General features: G+C 27.4%; 1 protein-coding gene across 1 annotated transcript in view; it reads right to left on the bottom strand.

Annotated features, from left to right (window-relative positions):
* Positions 1–1,345: 1,345 nt before the first annotated feature.
* LOC145836809 (kelch-like protein 25) overlaps positions 1,346–20,848 on the bottom strand; it is a 38,300-nt gene continuing 18,797 nt past the window's right edge. Inside the window, exon 2 of the mRNA XM_082944582.1 lies at positions 1,346–1,487. Coding sequence (XP_082800708.1) covers positions 1,346–1,487 — 142 coding nt within the window. The remainder of the gene's footprint in view (positions 1,488–20,848) is intronic.

Raw genomic sequence — 20,848 nt, 5'->3', positions numbered from 1 at the left:
AGCAAAGAAAACAAAGTAAAGCAAGCTTGATTAATTAAACTCGAGTTTTGGACTTAAAAGTCTAAAGTTTTATGACAGAGCTATTTTAAATCTTGTTTAATTAAATATAAAATGTACATTTTTTAACATTTGTCATAAATTTATATGATAACATAAAAAATATTCAGCTAATCTCAATAAATATAAATTAAAACACAAACCATTAATTACTTAATTTTAACTTCATATAATATTAAATAAAATATTTATTAATAAAATATTCAATCAAATTTGTAGCCCTGACGCTATCTCGCAAAGTTCTACTTATATAATTATTTTTGGCCTGGTTTAATACGCAACGTGCGCTCTAACTTATAAAGTAGAAGTCCCCAAGATAACGCTTAAATTATAATTGACTTAAATAAACTAAAATGAATTACTTACTATTTACTAAATGTTTAATAAATCAGTTACTTAATTTAAATTGAGTTCGAATTTGTGATCATGAATATATTTACAATGAAATGCGAAACTAAAAGATGATAAAAAACTGCACAACATTACACTAGAATAACAGAAATTAAACACTACATGTTTAAACCAAACTAAAAAAAAATTCTAAAATCGAAATCACTTCAACAAGATTAAAACCATTAAAACTTAAGTGTAGCAAAAGCTGCACTGAGTTCAGACCATTCAATCAAGTAAAAAACTAAAAAAACTGAACTGTCTGAACTCAAGAACGTTCAATTTATATCGCTTGAGAAAAAAGAAGAAAGTAAAAAAAGAGACAATTGCCACTAGAGTGGCACATTTTCTCCTCTTACCCTCGTACTTTAAAAAATTATTATTGGTTTTCCGAAAAAAAAAACATTTATTTTTATTCATTAACACTTGTAAGAATGCTTAAAACTCCCTATATAGAAAAATTAACGAAAAAACGACCGCCGACTTATATCTCCTTAGTTTAAAAAGCATTAATTTAAAATACACAAAGTTAATAAAAGTATAATACAGTTTTCTAAATGACAGACAAATGTTTTTTTTTTAAAAAGTTCTTTGCTGCTGAAACTCGCTCCGCCCTTGTACATCTCCACGTCGTTTGACCGGTTTATGCTGATACGTCCCCTCGCCTCACCCAACGGTCTCTTGGCGCCACGGAATCCGTCTCCTTGCCTCAACCAGCGGTCTCTTGGCCCTACGGAACCGTCTCCTTGCCTCAACCAGCGGTCTCTTGGCCCTACGGAACCGTCTCTTTGCCTCAACCCGCGGTCTCTTGGCCCTACGGAACCGTCTCCTTGCCTCAACCCGCGGTCTCTTGGCCCTACGGAACCGTCTCCTTGCCTCAACCAGCGGTCTCTTGGCGCTACGGAATCCTCTGATCCGTCTCTCCGTACATCTCCTCGTTCCTCTCCTCGTACATGAAGCTCGGTCTCCTCGTACCGCTCCTCGCCGATTCGTTTCTCGGGCCGTTCGTGCGAAAGTCCAAATAGAAATACGTAACACTACTTTATATCAATTTTAAAAACAAGTTAAAACATAAAAAAAGTAACAAGTTACATGCTTTTAGTTAGCAATAACATTTCATTAGTCGATTAGTCTATTTATTTTTATCTTAAAAGTCTTGTATGTTTTAAGCTAATTGAAAAAACATTTTTTGCTCCAATCAGTATACAGTAATTCTCTACAAGCTTTAAAATAAAAAACATTTCACATTCAACATGAGTTAGTTGACAAAACAAACAATTATATTCATTTCAAAAGCTTAAATTTGTTTCGTAAAAATATATAGCTCTTGAACTTTATACTAATTTATAAAACTTTAACATTCTAAGAAAGTTAAAAACAAAGTTGTTGTTAGCGTTTAAATGTTGAATAAGATATTAATAGCTCAAATGACCTTATTAAAATTGTGTTTTTATAAGTTAGCTGAAGTGTATAACAACAAAAAACATGCCAATAAAGTTTGTTACAAGCAATTAACAAGGTCATTGTAAAAAAAAAACTTTAAATATTATAGTTTAAAGTTTGAACATAACATTGTTGCTAAATATAAAACTAAATTAAGTTTAATAAACTTAAGAAATTTCACTTCAATAACCGATTATGCACTCGAAAACAAGTTTTAATAACCTCATACAAATATTTTTACAAGGACGAACGAAAAAACAACAATGTTTTTACTTGTAGTTTAAAAAGTTTATTATCCATTATAGTTCAAATTAACCGATTGTTTAAAAACAAAACAATTAAACTTTACAGTTGCTAACTTTTATAGACGTTTAAAACTCTTTTTGTTATAAGAAAGTTTTATTATTTGAAGCCTTTAGTTACATTTTAATTTTTAATAAAATGTTTAAAACGATTGAGCGATATTTAATTAATTTGACAAAACGCGGAACAACTTGAAAACAAGACAAACTTTTGTTTAAACTTGCTCGTACAAGTTTAAAACTCATTTTGAAAAAACGCTTCAACATAAATTGCAATAATATCTACACAACAAACACATTTTAGTTCTAACACATGTCTATTAGCTTTTCCCAAACCACTTTAACATAAAATTCAACATAATAAAGCTAATTACTTTTTGCAAAAAACAACACAAATCTCTCACAAACTCGAACTACTTAGTTGTTTTTCCAACTAGAAATTTTAAACTCATTTTTAAAACTTTACAGACCAAATGACTGGGTTAAATAAATGCCCTTTAATTTATCGAATTTATAATATTATTAATAAAGTTTATTTTACTCTGTTTTCAAGTCACCATCTAACAAATGTAAAAATTTTAATGAAGGTATCTGTGTTCGATTCCAGCTATAAATAACTGGACGTCCGGGTCATCATGACGCTATCTCACAGAGGTTCTACTTATATAACTATTTTTGGCCTGGTTTAATACGCAACGTGCGCTCTAACTTATAAAGTAGAAGTCCCCAAGATAACGCTTAAATTATAATTGACTTAAATAAACTAAAATGAATTACTTACTATTTACTAAATGTTTAATAAATCAGTTACTTAATTTAAATTGAGTTCGAATTTGTGATCATGAATATATTTACAATGAAATGCGAAACTAAAAGATGATAAAAAACTGCACAACATTACACTAGAATAACAGAAATTAAACACTACATGTTTAAACCAAACTAAAAAAACATTCTAAAATCGAAATCACTTCAACAAGATTAAAACCATTAAAACTTAAGTGCAGCAAAAGCTGCACTGAGTTCAGACCATTCAATCAAGTAAAAAACTAAAAAAACTGAACTGTCTGAACTCAAGAACGTTCAATTTATATCGCTTGAGAAAAAAGAAGAAAGTAAAAAAAGAGACAATTGCCACTAGAGTGGCACAGCCCATAATGATGAAAGCTGTAACTCTTGGTTATATAAGTCAAAACTAAAAGTATACTTCAACAAAATATTATAGTTTGTTTTGTATTAAAAATACAAACTCAAAACATTTTAATACTGACAGGGAAGTGAAGTTATGAATGTATTGTGCTTTAAACCTACTTTATACTCCACAATAAATAAATGACAACAACGGCCTAATTATTACTAATATTTTAGCCAGTATTTATTTCGGCCATCATCAACGAAGTTGTTATGTTTTATGCAATCGATAATAAACAATGAATTTTACCGCAAGATCAACAACAACAGCATCCGAGAAAATCCTACGACCGGTTTCGTCCTTATAAGAACTCATCAGACAGGAATTTTTTCAATTTACCAACAAACGGTCGCTTCAGTACTTTGTACTTAAGCCCGCTTGTTTAAGATCACAATAGCGGTTTCTCGCGACTATTCGTGCCTGATGAGTCCTAATAAGGACGAAACCGGTCTTAGGATTGTCTCGGATGCTGTTGTTGTTGATCTTGCGGTAAAGTTCATTGGTTATTACTGATATAAAATTATACTTAGAACTGCTCTATATAAACTAATCATGACATTGAATGAACATATTGTATTAGAGAACAATTCGAATACTAGCAAATATAAATAACTATGCACAATATAAAATACTTTAAATGAGGTCAAAACTTTAACATAATTATTAAGTTTAGCAAGAATATACTTTAAAAATGTATAATTTAAATGCAATTTAAATCAAAAAATCAATTACATGTGTACTGAGAATTGTTCAACAAACATCTTTACAAGAAAAATTAAAACATTCATCGTGTCAAAATCTGGAACTTCATCTGGAGGTCTTGACTAGAACTCACTGCCATCCAACTGATACAACTATATCTTAAAATTGTAAACTTACATCAGTTCAACTTGCTTTCTGGTCGACTTATTTTATATCTTATTATGTTTAAGTTTATTTGTTTATGTGCACGAAAACAGTCTCTACCGGACTTGTTAAAATGCTAATAAATACTATAGTAGTTTAGCTTATAAACTTTGTTTTTTTTAAGTTATTATTTTCACGCTCGAGTAAACAAAGTACTGCATTTTAACATGTTTGGTCTCAACTTAATATTTTCTTATGTTTTTGCTAGGAGAATATTTATAAAAATTGATGAAAAGTAATTTTAATTGTCAATCAGTGGAATCTTCTTAGTTATTTCAAGTAAAAGCAGAGAAATATAAAAGACTGATAAGTATAAAAAATACTAAATTAGTTTCAAAAACAGTTGAATAGGAAACTTAAAGTAGCTAGTAATAAGAAAAAAAAATGTTTTCAAAACATTGATTGAAATTTCTCATATTTAGGAATATTAATAGTACTTATAATTCTCTTAAAGCTTTTTCAGAATATTAAAATAAAAAAAAAATTGATAACTAGGCAAAACAAATTACAAAAAATATTATAAAAAAACATATGTTTTAATAAAAAATGTCACTCAAATAAATATTTTCAACATTTTACTTTCTTAGTTACTCTAAAATATTGTCTTTTTTAATTATGCTATTAAGATTTAAGAGTCTCACATAAGTTAAAAATGAATCAGTTTGAACTAAAATTGGTCACAACTTATTGTGACTAATTTTTACTTATACATTTTTAATACTTTTGAAAGTTATTAGGACTTGTATTTTGTCAGTTCTATTTTAATTTGTGGACTTAAATTTGGCAGTTTTATTTTAACTTGTAGGCTAAAACTTAATCATTTCTTTTTTGACTTAGTGGACATAAAAATTGTCAGTTCTTTTAAGTTATTGTAGACTTAAACTGTCACTAATTTTTAGTGACTCATTATTTAAACCCCCTATGATACTTTGTTTTTTATGACCAATATAATGGCTGTTAGTATTGACAACCTCCTAGCCTTACTGGTTATGGTTAAATCTTAAGGATTTTTAAAAGGGGCAGAAAGTAGATGTGAGTATTTCTTCTTAAAAGTTAAATGCAAAATTTAATGAAAGATTTCTCTTTATATACTGCTAAGTAAATTGCACTATAAAAATAAAGTGACAAAGGTAAAAAAAAAAACGTGAGATAAAAGTGTGATAAATACTGCCTAAAAAAAAGTATCATATAAGTAAAATTTGTTTGTGTAAAGTATTGTCTTGGTCTTATTTACCAGTTACATAAAAGATTGGTGATTCTTTGATAATATTGTATTGAAGAACAATTGCAAACACTAAAACATATAAAAAAAATAAAAATATAAAAACTGTATGCTTTACAAACTACTTTGTATATTATATAAACCATTAAACACAATTAAATCTGAAAGAATTATACTTTTAAATGTTTAAATCACAAAAAGTTTTAACTGTTTCAACTAAAAATTCATGTAAAAAGAAAACATTCTTTAATAAAAAACTTTTCATAAAACAATCAAAAAAAATATATGTCTACTATGGAACTACATGTTTACAGCACAAGCTATGATCTTTTATCCAACTGATAAGTATTTATATATGGCTCAACATAGCCTATGAAAAGTTTCATCAGATTCATTTTCTCTTATACGCTTGGATAAACAAGAGTTTTCTAGAAATTTTCGCTCAGATTAAAACACATAATTTAAATGCAGTTTGATATTCAGTTACATCTGAAGTACCTTTAAATTAACTGTACCAACATCCATACTTTACAATGATAAATTCTTTTTATCTACATAATAGCTTTTTACGTGACAAATCAAAATTTTACTATTTTACATGTTAAAGTTGTTTAAAATCCCAGATTTTAAGTGAATTTTGTTCAAAATTTCAGGCTTTTATTTAAATATCTCTTAATTTTAGGTATTTTAGCTTAAGTTACAAAATTCCAGGATTTCTCAGATTTTGAGGCAAATCTGCTAAAAAACCATGTACAGTATGAAATACTTTAAATTTGGTCAAAACTATTATAAAAAAATATATCCTGCAGGAATATATTTTAACTATATATAGTTGAATTGAAAGTCTATTCAAAAAACAACAAAATACTGAATAAAAAATTTAAAAACTATTTTAAACAAACAATTTAAGTAATAATTCAGTCCGAAACTAGAACTACATTTTGAAGGTCTAAACTAGAACTCACTGTCATCAAACTGTGGCTGGTTTATATATCTTAAAAGTGTGATCTCACATTAGATAAACGTCTTACTGGTTGACTGATTTTAGAATATTTGATGTTCAGCTAAATAAAACAGCAGTAAAACTGGCAATCAATTAAACCTTGACTCGTTACTAAAAATTTGTATTTGTATAAACCTCAGTTTCGTAAACCTTTTTTTCCTAATCGCACTCTTACCATAAATATTTGTTATTTAAATATTTATCAAAAGTTGTTCCTTTTTATAAAAAGCCCCAAGATATCTCGTCTAAATGTAAAATATCTAGTTAATTATCCTTTAGTTTTTTTTATCTACTCTTCATCTCATGCACAAGAGTATACAATGTAAGTTAGTTGTTGGTGCCTCACTAGTTATCGCGTCGTTAGTTTCTCCAAAAAATCTCCAAAAGAGGGACTTACTCGCCTACTTTGGGAAATCATAATTCAAACTTAAATAAATAACAAAAACACATTATTTAATTTTAGCAAAATTTTTTTAATGAACTCTTAATTTTTAATAAAATTTTGTTCCAATATAAAACTAAACATTTTTAGTGCAAACTAGGTTTTATATTGATACTTAACAACTAACATTTAGAACTAATACCATTCATTTAAGGTTTTTTTTTAACTTAAACAAATTAACTTTATTTTATAGCTTATTTTAACTAACATTGACACAAGCAACACATATATAATTTTCTTTGCTAAATTGTCGTAAAACTTTACATGTTTATCAAAATCTTGTGATAATGTTCAGTATTTTGTTATAATTTTCAAAATAAATTCTTTCGACATTTAGCTATGTCGTTCTATTTAGGGCAACTTTGGCTATAAGGGATATAATTACTTACTTGGTTCTTTAAATTTATTAATTATTAAACTATTAAAAAGATGATACCTATTTATTTTGATTTATTTTTTAATTTCTGCTAAGTTTGTGATTATTAATTAATAAAGGAAACTTTAGTTTAATGAAAAAACTAATTACTACCAATAATATATGATATATAAGTTCATAGAAATAATTAACTAACATTAAACATTATTTTTCACAAATTTCTTCTAAACTTTAGTACTGTAAAAATTATATTGCACAAAGAACAAATTCACTTTTGTTTTACCTTATATATATAAAGAAAAATCTAATTACTTTATGATTCTTTTGGTTATTAATAAAAGATAACTTAAAAATCCTCAAAGATCTTTGTCAATAGATATGTACAAAAATGTTTTTAATTTTCTAGGTTCGTAAAAATGAGCTTAATAAAAAAAACAGCTTTTATTTAGGTTGTCTCAAAAACATTCTAAAAATAGCATCTGATAATATAAAAAGTCTAAATAACTTAAATATGTAATATTTAAAATTCTTCATGCAAAAAAAAAATATATTTAATTTAAAAACTAGTTTTGATCTCTTTTTGGATGATTAGTGTTATAAAAAAACTTGTAACAGTTAATAAGTTCACCAATGACTAAGATTTTTACTTTTACAAAACATAATAGCGTTTACCTAGTACTTGATAATATTTTTTTATTAAAATGAAGCATTTTTTATAAAAATAGAATGCTATAACAATTGAATTTAAATGCAAGTAAACACTTAGATAAAATTAAAAGTTTTAATATTTTTATAAGATGTTTATTAATTGTTAAAAACATTTAAGCTATATATATTTTATTTTTGCGAAACTATATATAACATTGCTTATAAAATTTAAAAAATGAATCCTAAAACAAAATTTGTCTAACAATAACTTTTATTAATTTTATTAAATTTTAATCATTATAACCTAAAACCTTCATATAACAAATTAAGTGACAACTTTTTCATAAATTAATTATAAGAAGTATCTATTAGAGTTTCCTAAACTGGGCAATGAGGTCATAAGTTGAAATTTACATTAAATATTCTGGAGTTGATGATATAGATCAGGGTTTCATGGTTGCTTGAGGGTCATGAGCAGTAAAGGAGCCACAGGGGTTCATTATGTCATTGTTTAGTAGTTTAGTTTAGTGTAGTTCTTAAACAGGATATTCAAATAACAAACGTCTATTTTGAACAATATACGACGAGCATAAACTTAGCTTGTGAGCGTTTTTTAGGAATTTTATAAAAAGTCTAAACTTAAGACCCAATAATTTTCCTTATCTTAATAGCTAATTAATTTTTTTTTTTCATTCTAGAGAATGGTCCTTTGTTTTTAATTAAATAGAATAATTCTTTGAATTGGGTTTTGACTTTTTAAGTGGGGCCTTACTAAAAATTATTTGTTTTTTCTATTTTCTTCTTATAGAACCTTTTTTAAAAAAAAAGTAGTTTTTTTTATAAACATACTTATTAAAATAAGTTTAATGATGCTATAAACTTTTTTTTTATTTTTTTTTTTAATTTTTTGAACAATATACGTGTTAAATAACTAATTTGTTTGTGACTGGTACTGGTTAAATATATTGTAAATTATAAATTTAAAAAATATTAAAACTATCACATCACAGTAGATTGCAACAGTACAACTATCACATCACAGTAGATCCCAACAATACAACTATCACATCACAGTATTTCCCAACAATACAACTATCATATCAAAATAAATTAAATCAATATAACTTTAACATCACAGTTAATTGCAATCACACTCAAAGTTTTTTTTTTTTTAAATTGCTTCGTCTTAGAAAAATACAACTAAGAATAGAGTTACCAATACAAATTATTAAATGTACAATCAAAACAAGTAGTAAAAAAACACTTTAATGTGAATAAATAAGCAAAAAAAAAGTTATAAAAATAACAAGAAAGCAATTTGTGTTCTTTCATTTTATTAGTTATCACTAATTGGTGCCATATATTTATATGCTATTATATATACTTTTCATTGAGTAGATATATTCTAAATTATAAATTTCAGCAACAGTACAACTACCACATCACAGTAGATTGCAACATTACAACTATCATATCACAGTAGATTTCAACAGTTCAACTATCACATCACAGTAGATCTCAACAATACAACTATCACATCACAGTATATTGCATCGAAACAACTGTCACATCATAGTAGATTGGAACAATAAAATTATCAAATCACTGTTAATAGAAATCACTTTCAGAGCTTTATAGAAATGCTAAGTCTTTTATAGAGTTACATTTAAATTTATGATCTTAAATCTCAAACCTAAAAAACGAGAAATATAGTTTTATTGTTTCGTTTAAAGTTTTACGTTATTTTCAGAGAGTAGTTCTTTAAGTTAGTGACAGAAGCCTCGATTTGACCTGTTTTTGTAAAAATTTTGCATTACCGTTGGTAACTAGGCATCTAGGAAATACACTTATGATAACCTATAACAACTTTAAAAAGTATCAAATATTTTAAAGATGTGCGTAAATACTTAATAGTTAACTGCTACGCGGTAACTAACTACAACTCGGTAGCTAACTAACACTTGATATTCACAAACTTATTCATTTCAAAATCTTTGAATATGGCTAAAAGGGTTCATAGATCAATGGTATTCAAATCGGCCCCTAAAATCACTAATAGCTTTTCATCCCTAGCCCCTGTACTAAAAAGTGACCAGATCTGAAAATGTTTTAAAATTATCAGAATAAACATCAAAACGGCTTATAGACAAACTTTGCTCATAGTAAAAAAAAAAAAAAGTAATAAAAGTATAGGAAGTAGATACAATAAAATAATTATAAGAAGAATAACCAGTAGAAGAGGTAAAAGATGTATAATAGGTAGAAGAAGTCAAGGAAGTATAAAAGAAAAAGAAGTAAAATAAGTAGAAAAAGTAGAAGTGGTAGAATAAGTAAAAGAAGTACAAGAGGTAAAATAAGTATCAGAGGTATAATTAGTAGAATTTAATAGGAGAATAAAAAAATGTAGAAGATGTACAACAATTAAAAGAGGTAGAAGATGTAGAAAAGTATTATAAGTAGAAGAATAAATAAAAGTTCAATATGTTTAATGAGTAAAAGCGGTAAAGTAAACAAAGTAAGTAGAAGTTTTAAAATAAGTAAAATAGATTTTAGAAATAAAAAAAGTTCAAAAAGTATAAAAAGTAGAAAAAGTATAAGAAGTATAAGCAGTAGAGTCAGTATAAGAAGTAGAATAAGTTTAAGAAGTAGAAGAAGTAAAATAAGTAAAAGTGCTAAAAGAAAAAGAATATTACAGTAGGTAAAAAAACCAGAAAAAGTAAAAAAAAGTATAAGATGTCGAACAAGTAGAAGTTGTAAAATAAATAGAAATAGTAGAAGTGGTAGAATAAGTAAAGGAAGTCGTAGAATTAAAAGAAGTAGAAGAGGTGAAATAAATAAAGGAGGTAGAGTAGTAGAATTAAGTTGGAGATAAAAAAAAAACAATAAAAAAATTAGAAGAGGTAGAAAAAGTAAAAGAGGTAGAATAACTAGAGGAAGTGATAGAAGCTCAAGAATTTAAAATGTAATATAAGTAAAATAGATTAAAGAAATAGAACAAGTAGAAGTGGTAGAAGAAGTAGATGAGGTAAAAGAATTCGAATAAGTTAAAGAAGTAAAATAAGTAAGAGAATTAGAATAACTATAGGAAATTAAAGCAGTAAAGTAAGTTACAGAAGTAGAATAAGTGTTAGAGGTAGAAGAAGAAGCAGCAGTTAAATAAGTGATAAAGTGAAATAAGTTCATGAATTAAAATAAATAGAATAAGTAAAAAAGGTTAAATTACTAGAAGAGAAAGAAGAATTAAAACAAGTAAAAAATGTAAAATAAGTTAAAAAATTAAGTTCAGTATATTAAGTCTAAAAATTAATATAAAATAAAGAATAAGTAGAGGAAGTCGTAAAAGTAAAATTAATAGATTATCTAGAAAAAGAGTAATCTACAAAGTTGGAGCTAGCTACCAAGTAGGAGTTAGCTACCGGGTATAGGTTAGGTACCAAGTAGTTTTTAGCTGTATAGTATGTCTAGCTAACAAGTTTTACTTAGCTACTAAGTATGAATTAGCTACCAAATAGAAGTTAGCTATTAAGTAGGATTAGCTTCTATGTACGAGATCGCTACCAAGTAGGATTTAGCTACCAATTATGAGTAAGCTACTTTGAAGTAGTTAGCTACTAATATAAGTTAGCTTGATTGGTGAGATAGCTATCAAGTATGAAATAGCTTTAAAGTTATAAAACATAGCTAATTAAGCTATACAGTTTGTATAATATATTATTATAAGTAAAAGTATAAATAAATAATGATCATATTATTAAGCTAAAAAGAAAAAACTTACCAACTGAGGGTAAGGGTTAGGAATTACAGTGATATTAAAAAAAACATCTTAATATTAAAAGAATCAAAATTAAAACTTCTATCATAACTATAAAAAAAAATAATGCTAACCCGTACAAAATAGTGTCCTTGCGATATCATCTATTTGTAAAAACTATATTCATGCATATTTTTTCCCTTCTTCAAAAGTTACTTTGTGCCAAACTATTTTCGTGCAAATTTATGCACTCGTGCAGTTTTGTACGATCATGCAATTTTGTGAGCTCGTGCAAGTTTGACAGCTACCTCTACTTGATAGCTAGGTCATACATAGTAGTGGACTTGTACTTGATAGCTACCTTAAACATAATAGCCAACTCATACTTGGTAGTAACCCAAAACTTGGAAGCTAACTCATACTTGGTAGCTAATTCATAATTGGTTGCTAACTAATGTTGATAGCTAACTGATATTGGTAGCTAAGTCGTACTGAGTTACTAGCTCATACCTGGTAGCCATCTCATACTTAGTAGCTAACCTAAACTTGGTAGCTGAATCATAATTCGTAGCTAACATAACTTTTGGTAGCAAACTCATATTTGGTAGCAAACTTTAACTTGATAACTAACTCGAACTTTGTAGCAAAAATTTTACTTGATAGCTACTCATAGTTGGTAGCTAACTAATGATTGGTAGCTAACTTCTACTTGTTACCTAATCTCTACTTGTTAGCTAATTCACACTTTACAACTAACTCATATTTAGTAGCTAACTTTTTCTTGTAAGCTAACTCTTATTGGTAGCCAACATCCTTTGTAGCTTAAACTTGACAATTTTTCAATTTATGCAAAGTCTAACAAAAGGCGAACTATCCCGCCTATTTTGTGGAGTACTAGTAGGCTCACTAATGTGAGCTAAATGACAATGTTACAATTACGAACTAATTAACAGTATAAACAAAACTAGAATTAAAAAAGAAAGAATTTTACTAAATAAATAATGTTTATGACAAATAAGATTATAAAAATAACAAAAAATTATTTATTTATTATTATCAATTTGTTAGTAGTCACCAATTGATGCTTATAATTTTATATGTTATTTTATACGAATCAATTGTTTATTATATTCAAGATTAAAAATTTTAACAACAATACAACTATCACATCACAGTAGATCCCAACAATACAACTATCACATCACAGTAGATCCCAACAACTCAACTATCACATCATACTAGATCGCAACAATACAACTTTAAAATTACGGTATATTGCAATGATACAACTATCGTATGAAAGAAGTAGATTGGAGCAATGAAACTATCAAATCACAGTTAATTGCAATCACACTCAAAGTTTAGTAGAGATTCTAAGTCTTTTATAGAAATGCATTTAAGTTTGTGATTCTTAATTTGAACCGAATATAATGACAACGCAGAGTTTTATTGTTTTGTTTAAAGTTTTACGTAATTCTAAGTAAGCAGTCCTTTTATTTAGTGACAGAAGACTCGATTAGATCAGTTACTGTAAAAACTTTTGCGTTAGCATCGGTAACCAGGCATATAAGAAATACACTTATCTTAATCTACAGCAATTTTTAATATTACCAAGTCTTTAAAATAGTTGCGTAAATATATGCTAGTTAAGTACTACCTTGTAGCTAACTTGTTCTTGGTAGTAAAGTAATACCTTGTAGCTAACTCCTACTTAGTAGCTAACTCAATGGGTAGCTAATTACTACTTAAAAGCTTACTCTTACAAGGAAACTAACCCATACGTCAAAGCTAACTCCTACTTGGTGCGACTTACTATATAGTAGCGAATTGCTAGTTGGTAGCTAACTTATACTTGGTAGCAAACTCATATTTGGTAGCTAACTCAAACTTGGTTTCTAAGTCCTACTTACTGTAGCTACCTTAAAGTTGGTAAGTAACTTAAACTTAGTATTCACATACTTTATGAATGTGGTTAAAAGGTTTCACAAGTTATTTGGCCATTAAATATTCCGCTCTAAACAGTATTAGCTCTTCATTCCTAGCCCTTGTACCAGAAAGTGACCCGATTTGAAAAGGCTTTCAAATTATCAGTTTAAACATAAAAGTGGCTAATAGAATATTTTAGTTCAATTTATGCAATTAAAAAAAAAACACTGAACTTAGGTTAATTTATGCCTTTCAACTTCAAAAATGCTGTAATTCTCTGCAATATTTTCCGATAATTATCATTGTCGTTTACCTAGAAATAACCATCATAGAATTATAAAATAAAATAGAAACTACAAATTGTTGTTATTTCACGATTTTAGAACTATCCTTTAATTCGGCAATTTGTTAGTTTAAATAACTATATTGCATATACTAAGATAACTTAATTAGCCATAATATCTAACTTGGTAGCTAATTAACTATTGATAGCTATTTCACCCTTTGCTAGCTAACTTCTACTTAGTAGCCAACTCATACTTTGAAGCTAACTTATCTCATCCTACCTAGCTAGCTCCTACTTATCAGCAAAATGTTATTTAGAAGACAATTCATGCTTTAAAATTATACTTACTTAGTAACTAACTCCTACTTGTTAGCTAACTTGTACTTATTAGCTATCACATACTTGGTAGCTAAGTTATACTTTTTAGCTAACTCCAACTTGGTAGCTAACTCATACTTTTTAGCTAACTCCTACTTGATAGCTAACTCTTACTTGATAGCGAACTCATACCTCGTAGCTAACTAAAACTTGATAGCTAACTCTTACTTGAGAGCTAACTCAAACTTTGTTGCTAACTTAAAGTTGTTATCTAACTCCAACTTGGTAGCTAACTTACGACAGGTTGCTAACTCATAATTGGTAGCCAACTTATATTTGGTAGCTAACTCCTACTAGATAGCTAATTTAAACTTGATAGCTAATTCATACATGGTTACCAAACAGGTGTTAGCTATTAAGTAGGAGTTAACTTTTAAGTATAAGTTTGCCACCATTAGATATAATAAATTTAATTTAACTAATTGCTTGTTTTAAGGATAGTTAATAAAAACCTAAAATAACAAAACATTCTGTGAATTGTTATTTGTAAAAATAAGATGGTTATTTCTTTTTAAACAAAAATGAAATTTATCAGAATTTGTTACTGATAGTTACAGCTCTGTCGAAGTTGAATACCTTTAATTAACCTAACTTCAGTGATATTTGTAATTATATAAATTAAACTAAACTTTTAGCAGTTTTTACTTGAAACTGAAATTTAAAAGCTTTTTAAATTAAGTTATTTTCAGGTACAGGGGCTAAGGATGAAGAGCTAATACTGTTTTTAGGGGGCGATTTACTGGCTGTTGACCTATATCCCTGGTTACCAACGTTAACGAAAAAGTGTTTACAAAAACAGGTCACATTCAGTCTAATGTCACTTTGTAAAAGTTTTATTTTTTTATAATAACTCAAAACTCTAAGAAAATCAATAAAACTTTACGTTCTCATTATATTAGGTTTCAAATTTAAATTCATAAACGTTAAAGCAACTCTATAAAACATTGAGTGTAATTGCAATTAACTGTGATGTAAAATTTTTATAGTTACAATCTACTGTGATGTGATAGTTGTATTATTGCGATGTACTGTGATGTGATAGTTGTATCATTGCGATCTACTGTGAGAAGATAGTTGTATTGTTGCTGAAATTATAATTTAGAATATATCTTATCAGTCATATGTAGGTTATAGCATATAAATCATAAACATTTATTCATGACTACTATCAAAATAATAAAAAATAAATTGCTTTCTTGTTATTTTTATAACTTTATTTTTCTTAAAGCATATCAATTAGCTAACTACTTTGTTTTCAAATAGTTATTTTGATTATATCGTTAGGAATTTGTAATTGTGACTTTATTGATCAGCCAACTTTTGTGAGCCTAGTAGTTTTCAAAGAAATAGGCAGTATACCAGACAGGACAGTTGGCCTTTTATTAGACTTTGCATAATTTTTAGAATTGTCAAGTTTTAGCTATCAAGTAAGAGTTAGCTACCAAGTGTAGTTAGCTACCAAGTAGGAGTTATCTACAAAATAGAAGTTAGCTACCAAGTAGCAGTAAGTTTCCAGGTAGCAGTTAACTACCAAGTAGTTAAGCATATCTTTAAAACACTTATTACTTTTCAAAGTTGTTATAGATTCGCAAAGTGCATTTCCTTTATCCCTGGTTACCAACGGTAACGAAATTGTTTTACAAAAAAGGTCACATTCAGCCTATTGTCACAAACTAAAAGGACTAATTACTAGAATAACTTAAAACTTTAAAGAAAACAATAAAACTTTACGTTCTCATTTTATTAGGTTTGAAATTTCAGTTCATAAACGATTAAACAACTTTATAAAAGTCTAAGCAATTCTATAAAAAACTTTGAGTGTGATTGCAACTAACTGTGATGTTAAAGTTATATTGTTTCAATCTTCTGTGATGTGATAGTTATAATGTTGGGTTCTACTGTTATTTGATAGTTGTATTGTTTGGATCAACTATGATGTGAAATTTGTACTGTTGCGATCTACTGAGATGTGATAGTTGCATTGTTGCTGAAATTTATAATTTAGAATATATTTTATCAATGATACGTACATTGTGAGTATTATTAGTAACATAAAAATTAAATTAATATCTTGTTGATTTTATAACTTTATTTTACTAAAAGATTATTATTTAGCTAACTGTTTTCTTTTTAAATAGACGTTTTGATTGTACCGTTTGTTATTTTCTAATTGCGACTTTATTGATCAGCCAACTTTTGTGAGCCTAGTAGTTTTCCAAGAAATAGCCTATATATAGTTCGCATTCTACTAAACTCTGCATGTTTATTTAATTGTCAAGTTTTAGCTACTAAATAGGAATTTTCTACCAAGAAGGAGTTAGCTACCAAGTTAAGTTAGCTACGGAGTAATATTTAACTATTTAGTGAGAGTTAGCTTCTAAGTATGAGTTAGCTACCAAATTTGAAATAGTTATCAATTAAAAGTTAGCTACCATGTACTAGTTGGCTACTAAGTATAAGTTAGCTACTATGGGTAAGTGAGCTATCAAAGTATATGCAAAAGAATGAGTTATAATGACAAATTATTTAATTTGAGAAAAAATTTAATCAAATAGAATATTAATAGAAACTATAAGTGTATAAATAAAATTTAAATTATTATATTATGGTTATTTCTGTTTACATAACAAAAATAAGAATCGGAACTGTTGCTAAGGGTCTTAGATTTTCGAAGTACGCTTTAAACACCTAAAATCAAACAAATTTTAGTGATATAAATATTAGCATTAATTCAACTAAAATCTTATATAGCCGTCTTAAGGTTTTTACTTAAAATTATAAAATATCTTTTATTATGTCAATCTGAAAGTAAGATGTGAAAGCTTATAAATTAACAAAGTTGAAGCTGTTAAAAAAATTAGTTAGCTACTAAGTATAAATTAACTACAAAGTAAAAATAACTTAAAAGTATCAGTTACCTACTAAGTTAATTTTAGCATACAATTAGGAATTAGCTAGGTAGGATGAGTAGTTACCAACTATGATTTAGCTACATAGTTAGCTAACGTTGTTATCTAAGCAATCATTGTATAGTTAGATGCATGTTTAAACTAACAAATTGCTAGTATTTAGGATAATTCATAAAGTCGTTAAATAAAAAAAACACAGAAGTTCATATTAATATTTAATAGTCATGTTATAATTAATTCTATTTAAACAAAATTATAAGCATCGGAAATTATTCTAATAGCTTACGCTTTTCCGAAGTCTAAAGGCTTAAATTAACCTAGCTTTACTAATATTTGTAATTGCATGTTTTTAACGAATATTTTCTATATGCCGTTTTCATGTTTGTACTAATATTTTTATATCTTTACAAATCTGGTCAATGTGAAACCTTGATGTGAAAACTATAGCTCTCATAAAAGCTTTTTGTTGTTTTTTTCATTCTAGATCAGGGGTTGGCAAAGTGCAGGCCACAAAAGAGAAATCTGCAGCTCGCAAGCACGTTTTTTTTTGAAATGGAATGCGGCCCGCGCAAGAAAATTCTTCGGCTAGCGAGCAGGTAAATGTGGCACGCTTAGCAGAAACATATTTCAGACAAATTGTTTTCAGTAATTTATTTATTATTATTAATTTCTTTTTACATTCCTGTATAACATTTTAAAACAATTAAAAACTTTACTGCTTTAGCTTAAAATGTATAAAGGACAGATTAGAATTCAACCAGTTTTTTTTAAGTTTTATAATAAAATTCTTCATACATCAGCAATTATTATCTAAAAAAAAGTAAAAAAAGCTCGGATTTAGTAAGATATTTATAAAAGACCTCATTAGTAAATAAGCTAGATGCAAACATTTTCCATTTTGTAAAAAACTAATGCACAAAAATCAAGAATTTAGATCATTGGTCGGCAGGCAGTTGGTACTTGCAGGTCAAATTTCAAGTTTACATAATCTTCGCGGGCCGTAGTTGTAGTTTTAGTGACATTTTAGCTAACTTTTAGATTTAGTAACACTAAAGAAAATCTTACTTTAATGTAGTTTATTATTTTTAGTGAGTTTTAGAAACAAAAAAAAAACCTAATTAAGTTTAAGTTATTTATTAGAATTAAATACATAAACTTAATAAAAATTTAAGTTTTGTTTAATCTTGCATCTACGATTAATTATTAAACCGAGGTTTTATAAAATAATTAGCAGAGGAAATGTTATAATTTGTTTATTTAAATATAGTTTAGATTAAAGCAATACTTGACAAAAAATAAACAAATATCAAATGATAAAGAAGTTTTATTTTTTATTTCAGCACAAATAAGAACGGAATTAATATCACGTAAAATCTTTGTAAAATGTTTTACAGATTCAACAAGTCAAACTGTCTGTTAACTTTATCATAATCTTAATAAAACGTTAAACCAATTTTTTTAACTTTAAAGTAAATAAAGTATGTGAAATATATTACAATATAAATAAACAAGCAAAAATGAAGTAAGAAATTAAACTTTAAGAAAATATTTTTGGCCATATTTTTCAAAATCATACATGTTTCTAAATTGCAACAGCTTAAAAACTGTTTATTCATCTGAAATATTAAACTTGTTCAAAAATATTTTAACATATCAGTTTAAAAGTTTGTGCACTGTAATAAATGAACAACCAACACGGAAATTCGTCGTTTCAATCTCGATAATTTCGTTCAAACCACTTATCTCTACCAATATCATACTTATACTATAGACATTCCCAGTACACCAAAAGTTAGTTGTCAAATACAACTACATCGTACGGATTATAATGACCATCCCAAAAATTGGCAATGTAACAAAACTTTTTAGAAATAGAATCGTATACTTCACTTTTATCTTCGAAATAACCACCAATAACAAACAATTTATTTCCTGATATGCAGTTTGCATATCTGCTAGAAATGACCATTTTTTGAAGTAATGGTCATATTTTTCGACTGATTTCATTTTATTCATCATTTTTTCTTTTAGTTTCTGCCCCAACTTTCTGCCCCTAGGTGTATACTCAGTTTTTATTTTGTTAATTTTAAACGAAATAAACATCGGTGTAAAGTGTTTTTTTAAAACATTTAAAAAGTCTACGAGTAAAATTGTATATTAATTAAGACTTTTTTTTAGAAAGAAAATGACGAAAAGTATTTTACACTATAAAAAAAATTTCTAAAAAGTAAGTAAAAATGAGTTATTGATAATATATTTTTCTGTAAAGAGGTTTTGAAGAACTCTCATTTTTTAAACAAGTTCGGTTTGCTGTTGTCTTGTTTAATTTCGTTAAATTTATTTTGATGTATCAAGCTAACAGTTTCTGTACTTTAACACATGAGCAATCATGAGGTAGTTCTTTGTTTAAGTATGTATAATATCTATGCGACCATTTATTTTCGTTAATATTATATTTAGCTATCTTGTTATCATGGTAAACCACAATATAATCACCAAAAATCATTGTATTAATAGGATGCAGATGATAACTCCAAAATCTGGCTATGTAACAAAACTTTTTAGAAATAGAATCGTATACTTCACTTTTTTCTTCGAAATAACCACCAATAACAAACAATTTATTTCCTTTAGTAACAACTCCTGCTTTACACCTTGCAGTTTGCATATCAGCTAGAAATGACCATTTTTTGAAGTAATGGTCATATTTTTCTACTGATTTCAGTAAGACATGATTATTTTCAAATTGTTTACCACTTATAACAACACACTGACCTTCGAAAACTGTGCAGGAAGCATTGTATCTTTTTATAATGCAATCAGTAAGTCTGTTCCAATAATTTTCTACAGGATCATAAACCCAATTTTTGCCAAGTAAATCGCAAAAAACGTATATTTTGTTCATAAATGAACAAACACAAGAATATTCAAGGTGTGAACCACAAAAAGGAGCTATCAAACTCCAAGTGTTAGATTTTCTACAGTAAACTTCAGAAGAGTCATCGTTCAGCTTGTAATCTCGACCCCCAAAACAATATACTTTGTTTCCAATTACAGCAGTCTGGGATAACTTTCTTTTTTTTTGCATTTTACCGGTTGTAAATATGGGTATTATGTTTTTTATACTATCAAAAAATTCATTAAGAAAATAGTAAGTAGCAACGTTTTTAAAAGTTGCTAAGTTGGATTCTGAATAAATTGAGCTTTCTATTCCACCAATTAACATAATCTCATTCGATTCAAATAAACAATGGTAGAAGCGATTTTGAAACTGAATGCTTGATGTTTTATTTATACAGTTATTTATACTTTTCAATGCCTTTTTAACTGTTTGCTTACAACTTTTATCCTTTCTGCAAAGTTTATGATCTTTTACCACATGAGTTAAGATACTTTTGGGTATTAAAGGCAGTCTTATTAACTTAAGAAATGCGTTCATATGTTTAGTACGTTCTTTTGGTTTGTAATTTATCCAATCGACTGCTGCATTGAAAAGCTCCAACTCTGAAGATATTTGCAATTCACAGCAAGAAAGTATAAGACACATATCTTCAAAATTTAGTTGAAAAAATGAGATTTTATCTTCATCTAAGATATACTGCTGCAATAAATAATTG

Source organism: Thalia democratica, chromosome 5 (assembly GCF_965202585.1).
Source record: "Thalia democratica chromosome 5, ktThaDemo2.hap1.1, whole genome shotgun sequence".
NCBI lineage: Eukaryota > Metazoa > Chordata > Thaliacea > Salpida > Salpidae > Thalia > Thalia democratica.
This window is presented reverse-complemented; position numbering and strand designations above follow the sequence as displayed.